We start from the raw sequence: 13,034 nt of genomic DNA, 5'->3' as shown, positions 1-13,034 counted from the left end.
CCAGTGGATTGATTTTTTTTTTTTTTTAGTGGATTGAATTTATGTGTGGAACTTATAGGGAGATGAATTTCAGTGCGGTTTAAGGAAAAACCATCCTACTGGTCAGATCTACTTAGGGAGTCAACTGCCTGGGAGTGAGTGCATTGGTCCCTGTTAAAGTTTTAGAATATGGGTTGGATGAAAATCTTCTGGTATGTGTGGTAGATTTGTATGTTGGATGGAGAATCATTTTAGATAGGACACAAGCTGACCCACTCTGGATTATTTCCCAGGAATAAGGGTGAGGGGAAGAAACCAGATAGCCAATTTAGGGTGAGAGAGGAGAGCTGCAGCCAAGCTAACAGAGGAAGAAAGGGGGACATCGAGGGTCCAGTATGTCTCTCCCACTCACAAGAGCCCTAGTTTAAGACATTTAAAAATATGTTGGCTCTTGTTTCATAAGAGGTTATTCTGCAGAAGTTGAGGAATTTTTGGCATGGCTAGCAGAGATGGAATAATTCTGTTTCTATAACAGGGCTCTGTCTGGAGACATTGAATGAAGCTAAATCACAAATGTTCAGCTTATGGGCTTTAGGTGGGAACAATAGCTTCTGTCAATGGATTTAGTTTTCTTTCTAGTAAATTTCAAAATTCTCTCTTAAGGTTGTTAACACTGAACTAAACTGCTGCAGTGAAATTTAGGCTGAAACTATTTTCTTGTTCAGAATGTATAGATTTGCTTTCTCAGCTTCCATTTTCATCTTTAGTAAAATGTTTACATGAACATTTTCAGCCTGGAATTTGGTGTAGGAAGAAAGCTGAAGTTGACATGTCCTTCTTTTCAACCAGGATCCCAGGTTTCTGGGGAAGGAGATGGTGAAGTGGATAAGAGTATGACACTTTTACATCAAACCTGGATTTTATTCTCAGCTCTACCATTCACCACCTTTTATCATCTTAGACAAGTGGTTTAACTTCTCTAGAATCCCATTTCTTCATCTGTAGATAGATAATATTTTTCATGGAGTCAGTGGGAGCATAAATGAGATAATATACATAAAAATGTATTTAGTGCATGGTAAGAGGTTCAATAAATGACAGCTACTTTATTTTTGTGCTGTCAGTAGAGACAGAAAGAGCAAGAGCGGGAGCAGTGGGGGGAAGGGTGGAAGTAGAGGGAGAGGGGGAAGGGGAGGGAGAGAATCTTAAACAGACTCTGTGCAGAGTCCAACAGGATTTAGTCTCATGGCCCTGAGATCATGACCTGAGCTGAAATCAAGAGTCAAGATGCTTAACTTACTAAACCACCCAGGCATCCCAATAGAGATTTACTTTTTTTATTAGGGGTCATTTTGGAATGGACATTGAGTTATGTACTAGTAGTGCAGAATATCTGTGTCCTGGTGTTGTTGTTGTCGTTGTTGTTTTAAGATTTTATTATTTATTCATGAGAGAGACAGAAAGGCAGAGACACAGGCAGAGGAAGAAGCAGGCTCCATGCAGGGAGCCCGACTTGGGACTCAATCCTGGGTCTCCAGGGTCACGCCCTGGACTGAAGGCGGCGCTAAACTGCTGAGCCACCCGGGCTGCCCTTGTTTCCTTTTTGGATGTAATTAATTCTATGATTAATACAACATGTCTGAGTAGAGAGTTTATTCCACAATTCTTCAAAAGGAAAGAAACTAGCAAAGAAAAGAAAGGCTTAAAAGGAGTAGTGCACACTCTGGCATTATTCCCTTCTCCCTTCCTAGAGAGATTCAGGTAGAAGTATCTAGATTTGAGAATCTTGTGCATCAAGATATGCATAAAGTGTTTGAGGTTATTGTGTCAGTGAGAAAAGAGAGGAATTGAAGATAGACTCTTCAGTGGCATAGATCTGTAACTCACAGGACGGGAGGTCAGGAAAGAGATGGAAGACTCAGCGTAGGCTAGAGTACAGGACATTGAACCTGAAGTTGGGAGATCTGGGCTCTAGTCTCACTGTCTCCGTGTGGGGTTTGTGTGCCTCTAGGTGTATCCCTTGTACAGACTAGACTTCATCTCCAAGGCTCCTTGAATACCTGAGTTTCTCCATTCTGAAAATATTTGGAAACAGTAACATGCAAATAGAGGTAGTGGAATGTTCCTGAAACAGGAATTTCAAGAAGAAACAATGTCAGATGTCACAGAAATAAAGGAAGATGAGATCTGGGAAAAAGATAGGATGCCCAGGAGACCAGTTTGTCTAGAGAGGGACCAAGAAGTGTCTGCAGTGTTGGACTTACTATGGAACAGAATGTAATGAATTATTCCAGGTCCTCTCACTGACTTTGTAAATAACATAAATGTTAATAAAACTGCCTGATACATTAACAAAAATGCAATCATGCGCTTTCACCAATGATCTATAAATTAAACAACTCAAAAGATTTCTTCAAGGTTGAAGGGAATTTTGAGGTAGTCTGTTGCTAGGTGAGACAGAGCTATAGCTCCTTGTTTCTCTTTAGAATATTAATTGCAGTTCTCACTTGAAATGTTTCATTTGTTTTTTGTAGGCCGATTGTTCCATTATGGATGGAGGGGATGATGGTAATCTTGTTATCAAAAAGAGGTTTGTGTCCGAGGCAGAACTAGATGAACGGCGTAAAAGGAGGCAAGAAGAATGGGAGAAAGTTCGAAAGCCTGAAGATCCAGAAGGTATATGTATGGGGTTATAGTTTGGCATTCAACATAATGATCTCTAATCTTCCCAATAGTCCTGCAGAGTAGGTACTAATGTCCTCACTTTGGAGCCAGGGACTGAGGCTCAGAGGAGTGTAAGAACCTGTGTAAGGACTTCGTAGCCAGGAGCAGAACCAGAGTACTCATTGTCCACTCTCCACTGTCTTACCTTCCAGAACATTCTGCCAGTTTGTTCCATCTATATAGGTGGATGCAGGATCTGAGTGACTGAGAATGTAGCTGCTGTGTAGGGTTGGGCTTGCCCCTCAATCCAGTTAACTGTCTCAGGCCATGGGCCCTATTGACATTTGTAGTTGCCTTTGAGAACTGCTGGCCCCTCTCTGAGATCCAAAGCAAAACTGTGGACTTTGTACTATTTTTGTGTTATCCTTGCCCTCAGATCATGCAGAGACTTGACTTTATCTTTGAAATCCTTTGTGATTCCAAAATAATGTGAAAAATTCTAAAGTATGTGCCTTTTCTTCCCCCTTCCTTTTTCTCCCTCCCTCTTCCTTTCAGAATGTCCAGAGGAGGTTTATGACCCTCGGTCTCTATATGAAAGGCTACAGGAACAGAAAGACAGGAAGCAGCAGGAGTATGAGGAGCAGTTCAAATTCAGTAAGCTTCAGAAAACAGTCTGACATACCCTGCAGGGCCTTTTCGATGCACTTTGCCTCATGCAACACTTTTTCCAATTGGCCATGGAACTGTCTTATCTAGTCCCTAGATGTTCATTTGGTGGGAAAGAGACAACCTTCTGCCTTCTAGAGCACAATGAACATTTTTGTTTAGAGCTCAAGATACCCATTTTAATTCTGTGCTAGTGTCTGGTAATGAGAGAAATGCCTTGATTTTATGCTGTTACCTCTCCAAAAGCCGAGGTGTTTACAAATTCTTCTAATCCTCTAAAGGATCTGCTGCTTATTAAGAAAAAAAGAAGGAAAAATCTTATTTGACTCTCTTTTCCCTTTAGCCTGCTAAGTATTCCTTGTTCAATTATTTCCTCAGAAAATATGGTAAGAGGCTTAGACGAAGATGAGACGAACTTCCTTGATGAGGTTTCTCGGCAGCAGGAACTCCTGGAAAAGCAACGAAGAGAAGAAGAACTGAAAGAATTAAAGGAATATAGAATATCCTTTGTACTTTGAGAGAAATCTGTATGATGTCCATTTTCTTGTCTATGTCTATGGATTTGAGTTTCTTCACAAATCGAAAGAAAATAAGATTTCCTACCTAGTGACCTTTGAGTTCCCTTTCAACATTGGTACTCCCATGCCTGAATAACTGGCAGTGATTTGTGCGGTTACATGGCATGTGCAATTGAAAGTCCAGATTCTTTAGGATTAACTAAAGGCCTAAATCCTAATAGTCAGTACCAGGGTATTTTTGCCTCGTGGGATTAGCCTCTAAAACAGATGGGCAATGCAGTAAACTCATCCAGGGGAGAAATTGGCTTCTGAGTTTTAAAAGGAAATGTTTAGCAACTCTCCTGTGTCCTTACTAAGACCTTCCCTAGAGGTGTAGCCTGGTCTGTCACCACAGAAGGGTAGAGAAGACAGCAAAGATGACTTCACTTTGGCTCAGTGTTGCCTTTTTGTCTTCCACTTGCATGTCTGAATCCCACCTAAAACTTGGCTGAGTTGGAATTCTCAGTTCTATGTGCCACATCCCTACCCTCAACTCATCACACTGCCCTTGCCCCCAAATGTCTTTTTTTTCTGCTCTTTTTGATTTCAGTAACTTGCACCCAGGTGTCCAAACCAAAAACTACCTCCAAAAAGAATGTTCTCCAGGTCTGTGTAGTTCAGCTTTCTCTGGCTTTTGGGACCACTGTGACCATGATATTGATCTCTGCTTCTGCTCGCATCTACCACAATGTATTCTCAAGACAAGAGTCAAAAGGAACATTTGAAAACATACCTGGAATCCTGTCACTTTCCTATTTAAGACACTAGTGGCTTCCTGTGGCATTTAGACTTAAGTGTATATTCTTAACAGGCCCTACATGATATAGGCCAACCCACCTTCCTGTTGCATCTTGAACTCCTTCATGTTTACTATACTCCAGCCTACTGGCCTTCTTCCTGTTCTTCTCATACTGAGCTTTGTGATTTCATTTCAAGGCCTCTGTTTTGTTTTTTGGCCTGGAGTGCTCTGCCTCCAGATTTTACAAGGCTGGCGTTTTATAGCACTTGGGTGTCAGCCCACATCTCCCTTCCTCATAGAGACCTTCCCTAAGCATCTCATCTAAAATTTCACCAAACTATGTCACTACGTATGATGTCACTTTTTAATAGTAACTTTCATTTACTTTCTTAATTTAATTTGCTTACTGGTTTCTTTGCCTCTTTACTGCTGGAATGTAAGGTAAGATGCATAAAAATAGGGACTTGGTCACCACTGATTTCCCTAGTGCCTGACATTGTAGGTTCTCAGTATATATGTGAACAAACTCCTAGGAGAGGTTAATGAAGCCACTCTAGCTTTTTTCCTGGCTTATTTGAGTATTTCAGGCTTATATGTTGAATAACCTCACTAATGTGATTGAACAAGCTTTTCCTCTCAATTGGTGATGCGACTGCATGTATATGCCAGTTGGTTTTGTTTGTTTTTACAGGGAGCATGCAGTAAGTTTCTTTAAAGAGCTATGTAGGAGAAGATTTGGACTGATCCCCAGGGATTTGGTTTAAATTAAGGTGACTGACAACAGTTGAGATAAGGGAGCAGCATGGTGCTACAAAACCTGCTCTGAACTGGTAGCAAAAGATGTGGCTTCCAGACCCAGTTTTCCTAGTGGAATTCTGGTATAGCATTTATGATTGGAATTGATGGAAAATCACACCTCAATCCCAACTGTAGGGTTGAGGCTGACTCTTCTGGAGCTCCCTTCCGCCACTGCCCTCCCTGGTGACTCCAGAATAACAGCGTGCATTGATGTTTGTAGAGATGGGCAGATATATGTATTGCATTGTCAGGCACCGGACTTTTTCCTCCCAGGAAATATGTTAATTACACTGATCCCTAGGATTATGTCTTGTTTTATGTGCTTAGTTTGGCAGGCTAGCAAATAAGATGTAGAGTGTCTCCCAAAGCAGCATTCTGGGGAGTAGTGTTGGTTTGGTATGAATGTGGTTTTCAGTTCAAAGAAAAGAATGAACAGGGCAGCAGTAAGGCGAAAGAAACTTTCCTGCCCTGCTAACATTACAGTACAACACTGGAGAGGCCCCAGGGGTATTGGCTTTTGTTGGAAATTTGGTAAGTTCCTGCCATCTAGAAAACCTGAAGAAAAGCAAGCCTTCCAACCCAATGATACATAATGCACTAATCCTGGCATGCAAGTAGCCAGAGACGTGTTGAGATAGGAACTGAAGGATTAGAGGTTTGTTTATTGAAGCTCTAAATCAGGAGCTGGTTCTTGGCTCTGCTTGATCATTATAATATGATACATTTTATAATGTGATACTTGTGAAGGCAGATAAGCTGTGATTTGTGCCCATATGAACAATAGAACTCTTGTTTTCTTCAGATTAAACCAGCATTTAGCAATATTATATGTTAAAACTATGTAATTTAAAAAATGTCTCATCTGATGAATTCCTTGAAATTTCTGAGATGTGTTTGCTTTTTTAAAGCATTTAAGGGGGAGAGGAACCTAAGGGGGAAAAAGTGGCTTATATTTTGGCTGTGGATCAAAAGTAATATTTTACCCCCCTCCCCAAAAAAGAAAATGCTGGAGGCTTTTTTTCCACTTTAAAAGAATAAAAAATGAAGTGTTGGTTTCTGTTTGTGTCCTACTATTATAAAAAACATGCATCTTTTTTTTTCCATTTTTGGGAAAAAATATTTGTCAATATTAAGAATTCTAAGAACTTACCCTTTAATGATGGAGTTGCAGGTAAAAATCAGCATGCTTGTGGTTTCTGGCTTTCGGTACTGGAAAGATGAAACCTGATTCTTTTCGTTTTTTTTCCTAGAAAACCAAACATGTAATGTTAACATATTATCAGTTTCCATGTTGACTCTGAAACCATTAAATTGATGAAATTCAGAATAGTACTGAGCATTTTGCATAAACCCCATTGAATACTGCAAATATTTAAGGTAACTGCTGCTTATATGACCAAGACTTAGTGCCTGAAGAGTGATCAGAATTAGAATTTCCTTATTTCTGGTGCCCAGTTTTCCCCATTGTTCAAAGACCATATACCCCTCTTGCCCAGCCCTTTGGGCTGATAATACCTGCTTCTTAGATTTCTTGGTCACTAGATGTCACTATTTTTCCAGTAAGGCACTGCTGCCTCTTGAATAAAGAATTGCACCACATCCAACACTTCTGTCTGTTGCCTAATGGGTTGTGAGAGTATGAAATGGAGGGAGGGGAGGGGCTGGTGGAGAGAACAAAAGAAAGTGACAGACTTTAACAGCCAGAGATTGATGTCAGGTCTGCAAGAAGTGATCTTACAAGTGAACTGATTGTGCTTTAATTTTTTAGAGAGATATTTATTTATTTTAGAGACAGAGCATGAGTGGGAGGGGCAGAGGCAGAGGGAGGGAGAATCTCAAGCAGGCTCCTTGCAGAGCAGGTGTGGAGCCCAGTGTGGGGCTCCATCTAGAGACCCCAAAGTCTTGACCTGAGCTAAAACCAAGAGTCAGATGCTTAACTGATTGTGCCACCAAGGCCTCCTGTTTGTGTTTTGGTTCTTGTGATGCACTGGGTTTTCTCATTAAAATCACCTTGAAGATGGTGTTGAAAACAGTTTCCTAGGCCTCTGGAGGTCCTCATTTCAATAGGTTTGGGACAGGGGATGGACTCTCATTTATAATGAGCCTTACGGTGCTTCTGGTGTTGTCTTATACCAGCAGAGGAGTTAGTCTTTGTGATGTCCAAGATTGAATGCCACTGATACTTGATATATCATAGGACATTCTGCAAGACTTGATTTTACCCTTGGGCGAAAAAAGCAAATATTTAAATATTTTCAGAGAAGCCACATTTTCCCATGGCATTTCTGTTTCTTAAGATCTTTGTTTTCTCCAGCAAGCTGTGGCCCTATCCTTGGGAAGGTTATCCTGACCATAATTCAAGATTTTCACAGAGAATCAAAGGAATAAAGTTTGCTTCTCTGTATTATATTTGGTTTGATTTGCCTTCTTCCTCTGTGGTTACCTTCATTTCTCTTCAAATCAGCTGGGATATGACTGGCAGAAAAAAGAAGAGGGCATTGTTTTTAATATAAATAAGCTAAACATTACTCGGCAGAGCTGAAGTACTAATGGATTATATATGTCTGTCTTCTCTTGATTTATCATTGTCCTGCTATAGCTCTTCTTTTTACCTAGTCTGACCCTTAACCTACAACACAGTAATCTCAACAAAGTTGGAATTTCTCCGGAAAATAAGAAGGAGGTGGAGAAGAAAGTGACTGTGAAACCCATAGAAACCAAGAACAAGTTCTCCCAGGCAAAGCTGTTGGCAGGAGCCGTGAAACATAAGAGGTCAGCCAGCTCTCACACAACTTGGATGTCCCTCTGACTCTGTACTCTAAAATGCCACCGGTAATGGTAGCCTGAGCAAACAGTTGCCTAAGCATCAGTCTTGGTGACGTTTCTTTGGTAGTCCTACCTCTCTCTCCCCTTCTAGATTTGGTGTCTCTAGCCTTTGAGCCCTGTCTCTTTGATTTTTCGTTCAACATAATACTAACTACTCTTCATCAGGCACCGGTCATGTAGCAGGCATTGTGTTACGTGCTTTCCAGGAATGATCTTACTCTTCCCACAAGTCTATAAAGTACAAATTTGATTGGCTAAGAACCTTTGTCCCAGATCACAAAGTAATAGGAGAGGTGGAGGTCAATATTTGAGCATCTCTTTCTAGGCAAACGAGGTAGCAAGTTGTGTGAAAGGATTTGGGTAGGGTGTCATGGGAGCAGGGAGGAGGAAACCCGTAATTCCCTGGAGAGGGCCTCTGAGCTCAGCTTGGGGAAGATAGGGAAGGCGTTAGAGTGAGATCTTGACCAGGTAGATGACTAGGGCTTTGACAGACAAGGGGGAAGAGAACATCCCTGGCAGAGAGAACAGTTGCTGCAAAGACCCACAAGACCATGGAAGCTATGACAGCTGCACAGACTTGACTGGGCTCCTTGCTGATTGATGTGCGGTGGCAGCAGTGCCTAGAGGTTTTGAGAAGTTCTGTTTTAGGTTTGCTCCTCGCTAAATCCTCAGATGTCACCAAAGTGATGAAATCTGGTTATTTCAGTTTGACCAACCATACCATGGACGAAATAATGTTAAGTTTGAGTGCAATCTATTAGGAAAATCAATGTGGCATATTGGCAACCAGCCACATGTTTTCAGGGGAGTGCACTGATGCACTCTTATGGTTTGGCGCACCATCCATCTGCTGCAGATGATCCGGAGAACATTGCTTACAGATTAAAATGTCGTCATGGTTTAGCAGTGGAGGGGAGGAGTAGCAGTAACCTGAAAAGGGCTATCTGAGCCATGAATTATTCCTTTGAAGTTTTTTTAGGGGGGGGGTGGAGGTGGAGCAGAGGGAGAGGCAGAGAGAGAGAGAGAGAGAATGTTAAGCAGGCTCCATGCCCAGTGTGGACTCCATCTCTTAACCCTGAGATATATGACCTGAGCCGAAATCAAGTCAGATGCTTAACTGAGCCATCCAGCCTCCTCTGTTCAAGTTTTCACAGCAGCTTTCATACCTGGCCCAGTGTCTTAGAATTTGGTCCTGGGTCAGTTTTACTGGACTTCAGCAAGAAAGGGCTCTATAGGTGGGCAGTTCTCGGCAATGTCTAGCTGCTAGCAAAATGGATGTTATAACTCTTTCCTTAGTCCTTAGCTCACCTTTTATTAGATCATCATTTATTGTTTTTTTTTGTGTGTGGCAAGATGCTAAATGAGTCTCCTGGAGCAGGAGTTCTTCATCCACCCAGACCTGAGTTTATTAGAATCACTTGGGAGTTTGTTAATGTGGATTCTAGGCCTCTCACTAATTCTGGTTCATTAAGTTTGAAGTGAGGTCTTGGAGTCTAATTTTTCAAGTTGTACGGATGATTCTGGTACTTGTGAAAGAAACAGGTCTGATACCTGGCATGTGCCTAGGGCATGATCAACATGACAGCCTACCTCTGTGCTCCCTCTCCCTGCCCTGCCATCCTCGCCCCATGCTCTCAAATCTGCTTTATCATTCTTCTGCATGTCTTTTAGTAGTTTTGGGGTGTGTGTATGTGGCAGGGCGGGGAGCAGGGAGCAGTGTTGTTGGTGTTTGGTTTGGTTTTGGCTACCTATATAGGTGTCCATGAACAGTATAATAGCTTGCTTGGTTTTGAACTTTATAAAAATGATTTCATTCTGTATATAATATATGAATTTGGTTTTTTAGTCAAAATGTTCCTGTTATTGAAACAATTTTGTGTATTCATGTATATATAGCTGTAATAAGTTCATTTTCCCTGTTTTATAATGGTGCCTTATATGAGATACCAAAATGTGTCCATTCTCTTGTAGTTGCATATTTGAACTGTGACAAATGATGTCCAGAGGTCTAGGGCATGCTTTGTTACCTATGTGCAAATGTTTCTCCAGAGCTCTGCTATCTTGGCCACCTGTGGCTATCTAAGTTTAAATTAATTAGAACTAAAATTTAAAACCCAGGTCCTAGGGCACTTGGGTGGCTCAGCGGTTGTGATCCCAGGGTTCCAGGGTTGAGTTCCGCATTGGGCTCCCTATGAGGAGCCTGCTTCTCCCTCTGCCTATGTCTCTGCCTCTGTGTCGCTCATGAATAAATAAATAAAATCTTTTTTTTTTTTTTTTAAAAAAGGTAGTTGACATATTTTATATGATGATTTGCCATTCATGTGTCCTGTTATGCGGAAGGTCTCCTATATTTTGCCATTTTTCTACTGGGTTATTTGTATTTTTCTTGAGGGTTCATATGTTTGTTTTTTTTTTTAAATATGGTCCTGACTTTTCCCCCCAGAGTTTATAGTTTTTGTTTTTACTTTCATTAATTAATTTTAAGATGGTCAAATATATTTGATTTTAAGGTGGTCGGTTTTTTTTTTTTTCTTTTTAAAAATGTTCTTTAATTATTTTTAAAGATGTTATTTATTTATTCATGACAGAGAGAGAGAGAGGCAGAGACATAGGCCAGGAGAGGTGGGGAGCCCAATGTGGGACTCGATCCCAGAACTCCTGGATCATGACCTGAGTAGACACTCAACTGCTGAGCCACTCAGGCGTCCATCCCTTTGCTTTTCTTTTTTAAGTAGGCTCCATGCTGGGCATGGGTCTTGAACTTACAATGTTGGTATCAAGACCTGAACTGAGATCAGGAGTTGGATGCTTAACTGACTGAGCCACCCAGGACTCCAGAAGCTAATTTTCTAGCAACATTTGCTCCATATTTCTCTCTTTCCCCAGTGACGTTCAGTGTTACCTCTGTCTTATAATGAGTTTCCAGATACATATGGGTTTATTTGGGAGTTCCTTGTTTTCTGTTCTTTGGACCTGTTAGACCAGTATCACTCTGTGTAATTATTGTAGCTTTATAAAAAATCTTGGTATCTGTCAGGACAAGTCCCCTTATAGTTTTCTCAGGAAAGTCTTATCTATTGTTGGCCACTTTGTTCTTCCATATAAATTTTAGATTTAGATAAATTTAAATTTTAGATTTAGATTAAGTCTAAATTAAGTTTTTTGGAATCTTCCTAAATGGCTTGATAAATTTATGGAGAGAACAGATCTTTATGGATGTGAGTTTTTCTACACATGGCATATATCTACATTTATTTGTTTCTTTAATGTCATTCAATAAAGTCATAGTTTTTTTTTTCAAAAGGTTGTGCATATCTTTTGTTAGATTTATTCCTAGATGTTTTAAATTCGTTTTGTTGCTGGTTTGTATAAGTGCAATTGATTTTGGAGTAGTTACATCTAGCTACTCAGCTCTTATTAACCTTAACAATAATTCTTTAAATACTCTTATTAACTTTTATCGTTGGATTCTTTTGAAATTTCTTTTTTTTCTTTTGAAATTTCTATATAGAGTCACTATCTGTGAATAATGACAGTTTTATTCTCTTACACCTTTTCTTAATGTTAGGAACAATTACTATGTACGTCCTTGTTTTAGACAGAACATTTATAACTTTTCATCATTCTTGTTTTTGTTTTTTCAGATATCTTTTAGGTTTAAGGAAGTTATGGCCTTAGTTTTTTTTTTTTTTTTTTTTTTTTTATTTACGATTGTCACAGAGAGAGAGAGAGAGAGAGAGAGAGAGAGAGAGAGAGAGAGAGAGGCAGAGACACAGGCAGAGGGAGAAGCAGGCTCCATGCACCGGGAGCCCGACGTGGGATTCGATCCTGGGTCTCCAGGATCGCGCCCTGGGCCAAAGGCAGGCGCTAAACCACTGCGCCACCCAGGGATCCCATGGCCTTAGTTTGAGAAGAGTTTTTTTGTAGCCACAAATTGCTTAATTTTGTCAACTTTTTTCTTCCTTTGAACTGATAAAAAAAAATTTTTTTTTTACTCTGTTATGGTGAAAAATTAAGTTTAAGGATTTTTCTAATGTTATATTCCTGTTATCATACCTCACTACCAAGCTGGGGTTACTTAAAAATATTTTTTAAATTGAAGTATAATTAACATACAGCGTTTTTAGTTTCAGATTTACAGCATGATTCAACAATTCTCTGCATTGCTCAGTGCTTACTAGAAGTGTAGTTACCAAATGTTATTACAGTCTTTTCACTATATTCCCTATGCTGTGCTATAGTATAATTATTTTTAACTCTACTAGATTTGGTTTGCTAATATTTTGTATAGATTGTTACATCTATGTTCATAAGTAAGACTTGTCTGTTCCTCCCCCGCCCCCCTTGCTTTTTTCTGATTTTGATATGAAGGTTAAAAGTAGCTTTGTAGAAGGATTTAGGAAGCGTTCTTTTTCTGTTCTCTGGAAGAATTTGTGTAAGATGGTAATGTTCTATTTTGTGAAAATTTGGTAGAACTCTTTATATAAGCATTTTGATCCCTGCTTAAAATTTGTGATTATAGGTCTGTTTAAGTTTCTCCATGTTTTTTTGAGTCAGTTTTATTTAGTTATATTTTCTGGGAATTTGTCCATTTTTGTCTTGTTTCAAATGCATTCACTAACATTAGTATTTTTTTTATTTTTCTGATTGCTCTTGTATCTATAATTATCTCCTTTTTCATCCCAAATATTGATGGATTATTCTTTTATCCTTATTTTGGCTAGTTTCTTAATTTCTCCCATCTTCTTTCCTTGGGATATTCTTTACTTCCCTCAAGTTTATTCTTTTATGATTTCTGTTATAAA

General features: G+C 39.8%; 1 protein-coding gene across 5 annotated transcripts in view; it reads left to right on the top strand.

Annotated features, from left to right (window-relative positions):
* PSME3IP1 (proteasome activator subunit 3 interacting protein 1) overlaps window positions 1-13,034 on the top strand; it is a 33,762-nt gene that overhangs the window by 8,961 nt on the left and 11,767 nt on the right. For all 5 annotated transcript variants that reach the window (XM_055332222.1, XM_055332224.1, XM_055332225.1 and 2 more), the window contains 4 exons: window positions 2,514-2,655; window positions 3,199-3,297; window positions 3,688-3,810; window positions 8,043-8,175. In XM_055332222.1, the coding sequence (XP_055188197.1) occupies window positions 2,529-2,655; window positions 3,199-3,297; window positions 3,688-3,810; window positions 8,043-8,175 (482 nt within the window). In that variant the 5' untranslated portion in view covers window positions 2,514-2,528. The remainder of the gene's footprint in view (window positions 1-2,513; window positions 2,656-3,198; window positions 3,298-3,687; window positions 3,811-8,042; window positions 8,176-13,034) is intronic.

The sequence above is a fragment of the Nyctereutes procyonoides genome, unplaced genomic scaffold (genome assembly GCF_905146905.1).
Source record: "Nyctereutes procyonoides isolate TBG_1078 unplaced genomic scaffold, NYPRO_anot_genome, whole genome shotgun sequence".
NCBI lineage: Eukaryota > Metazoa > Chordata > Mammalia > Carnivora > Canidae > Nyctereutes > Nyctereutes procyonoides.
This window is presented reverse-complemented; position numbering and strand designations above follow the sequence as displayed.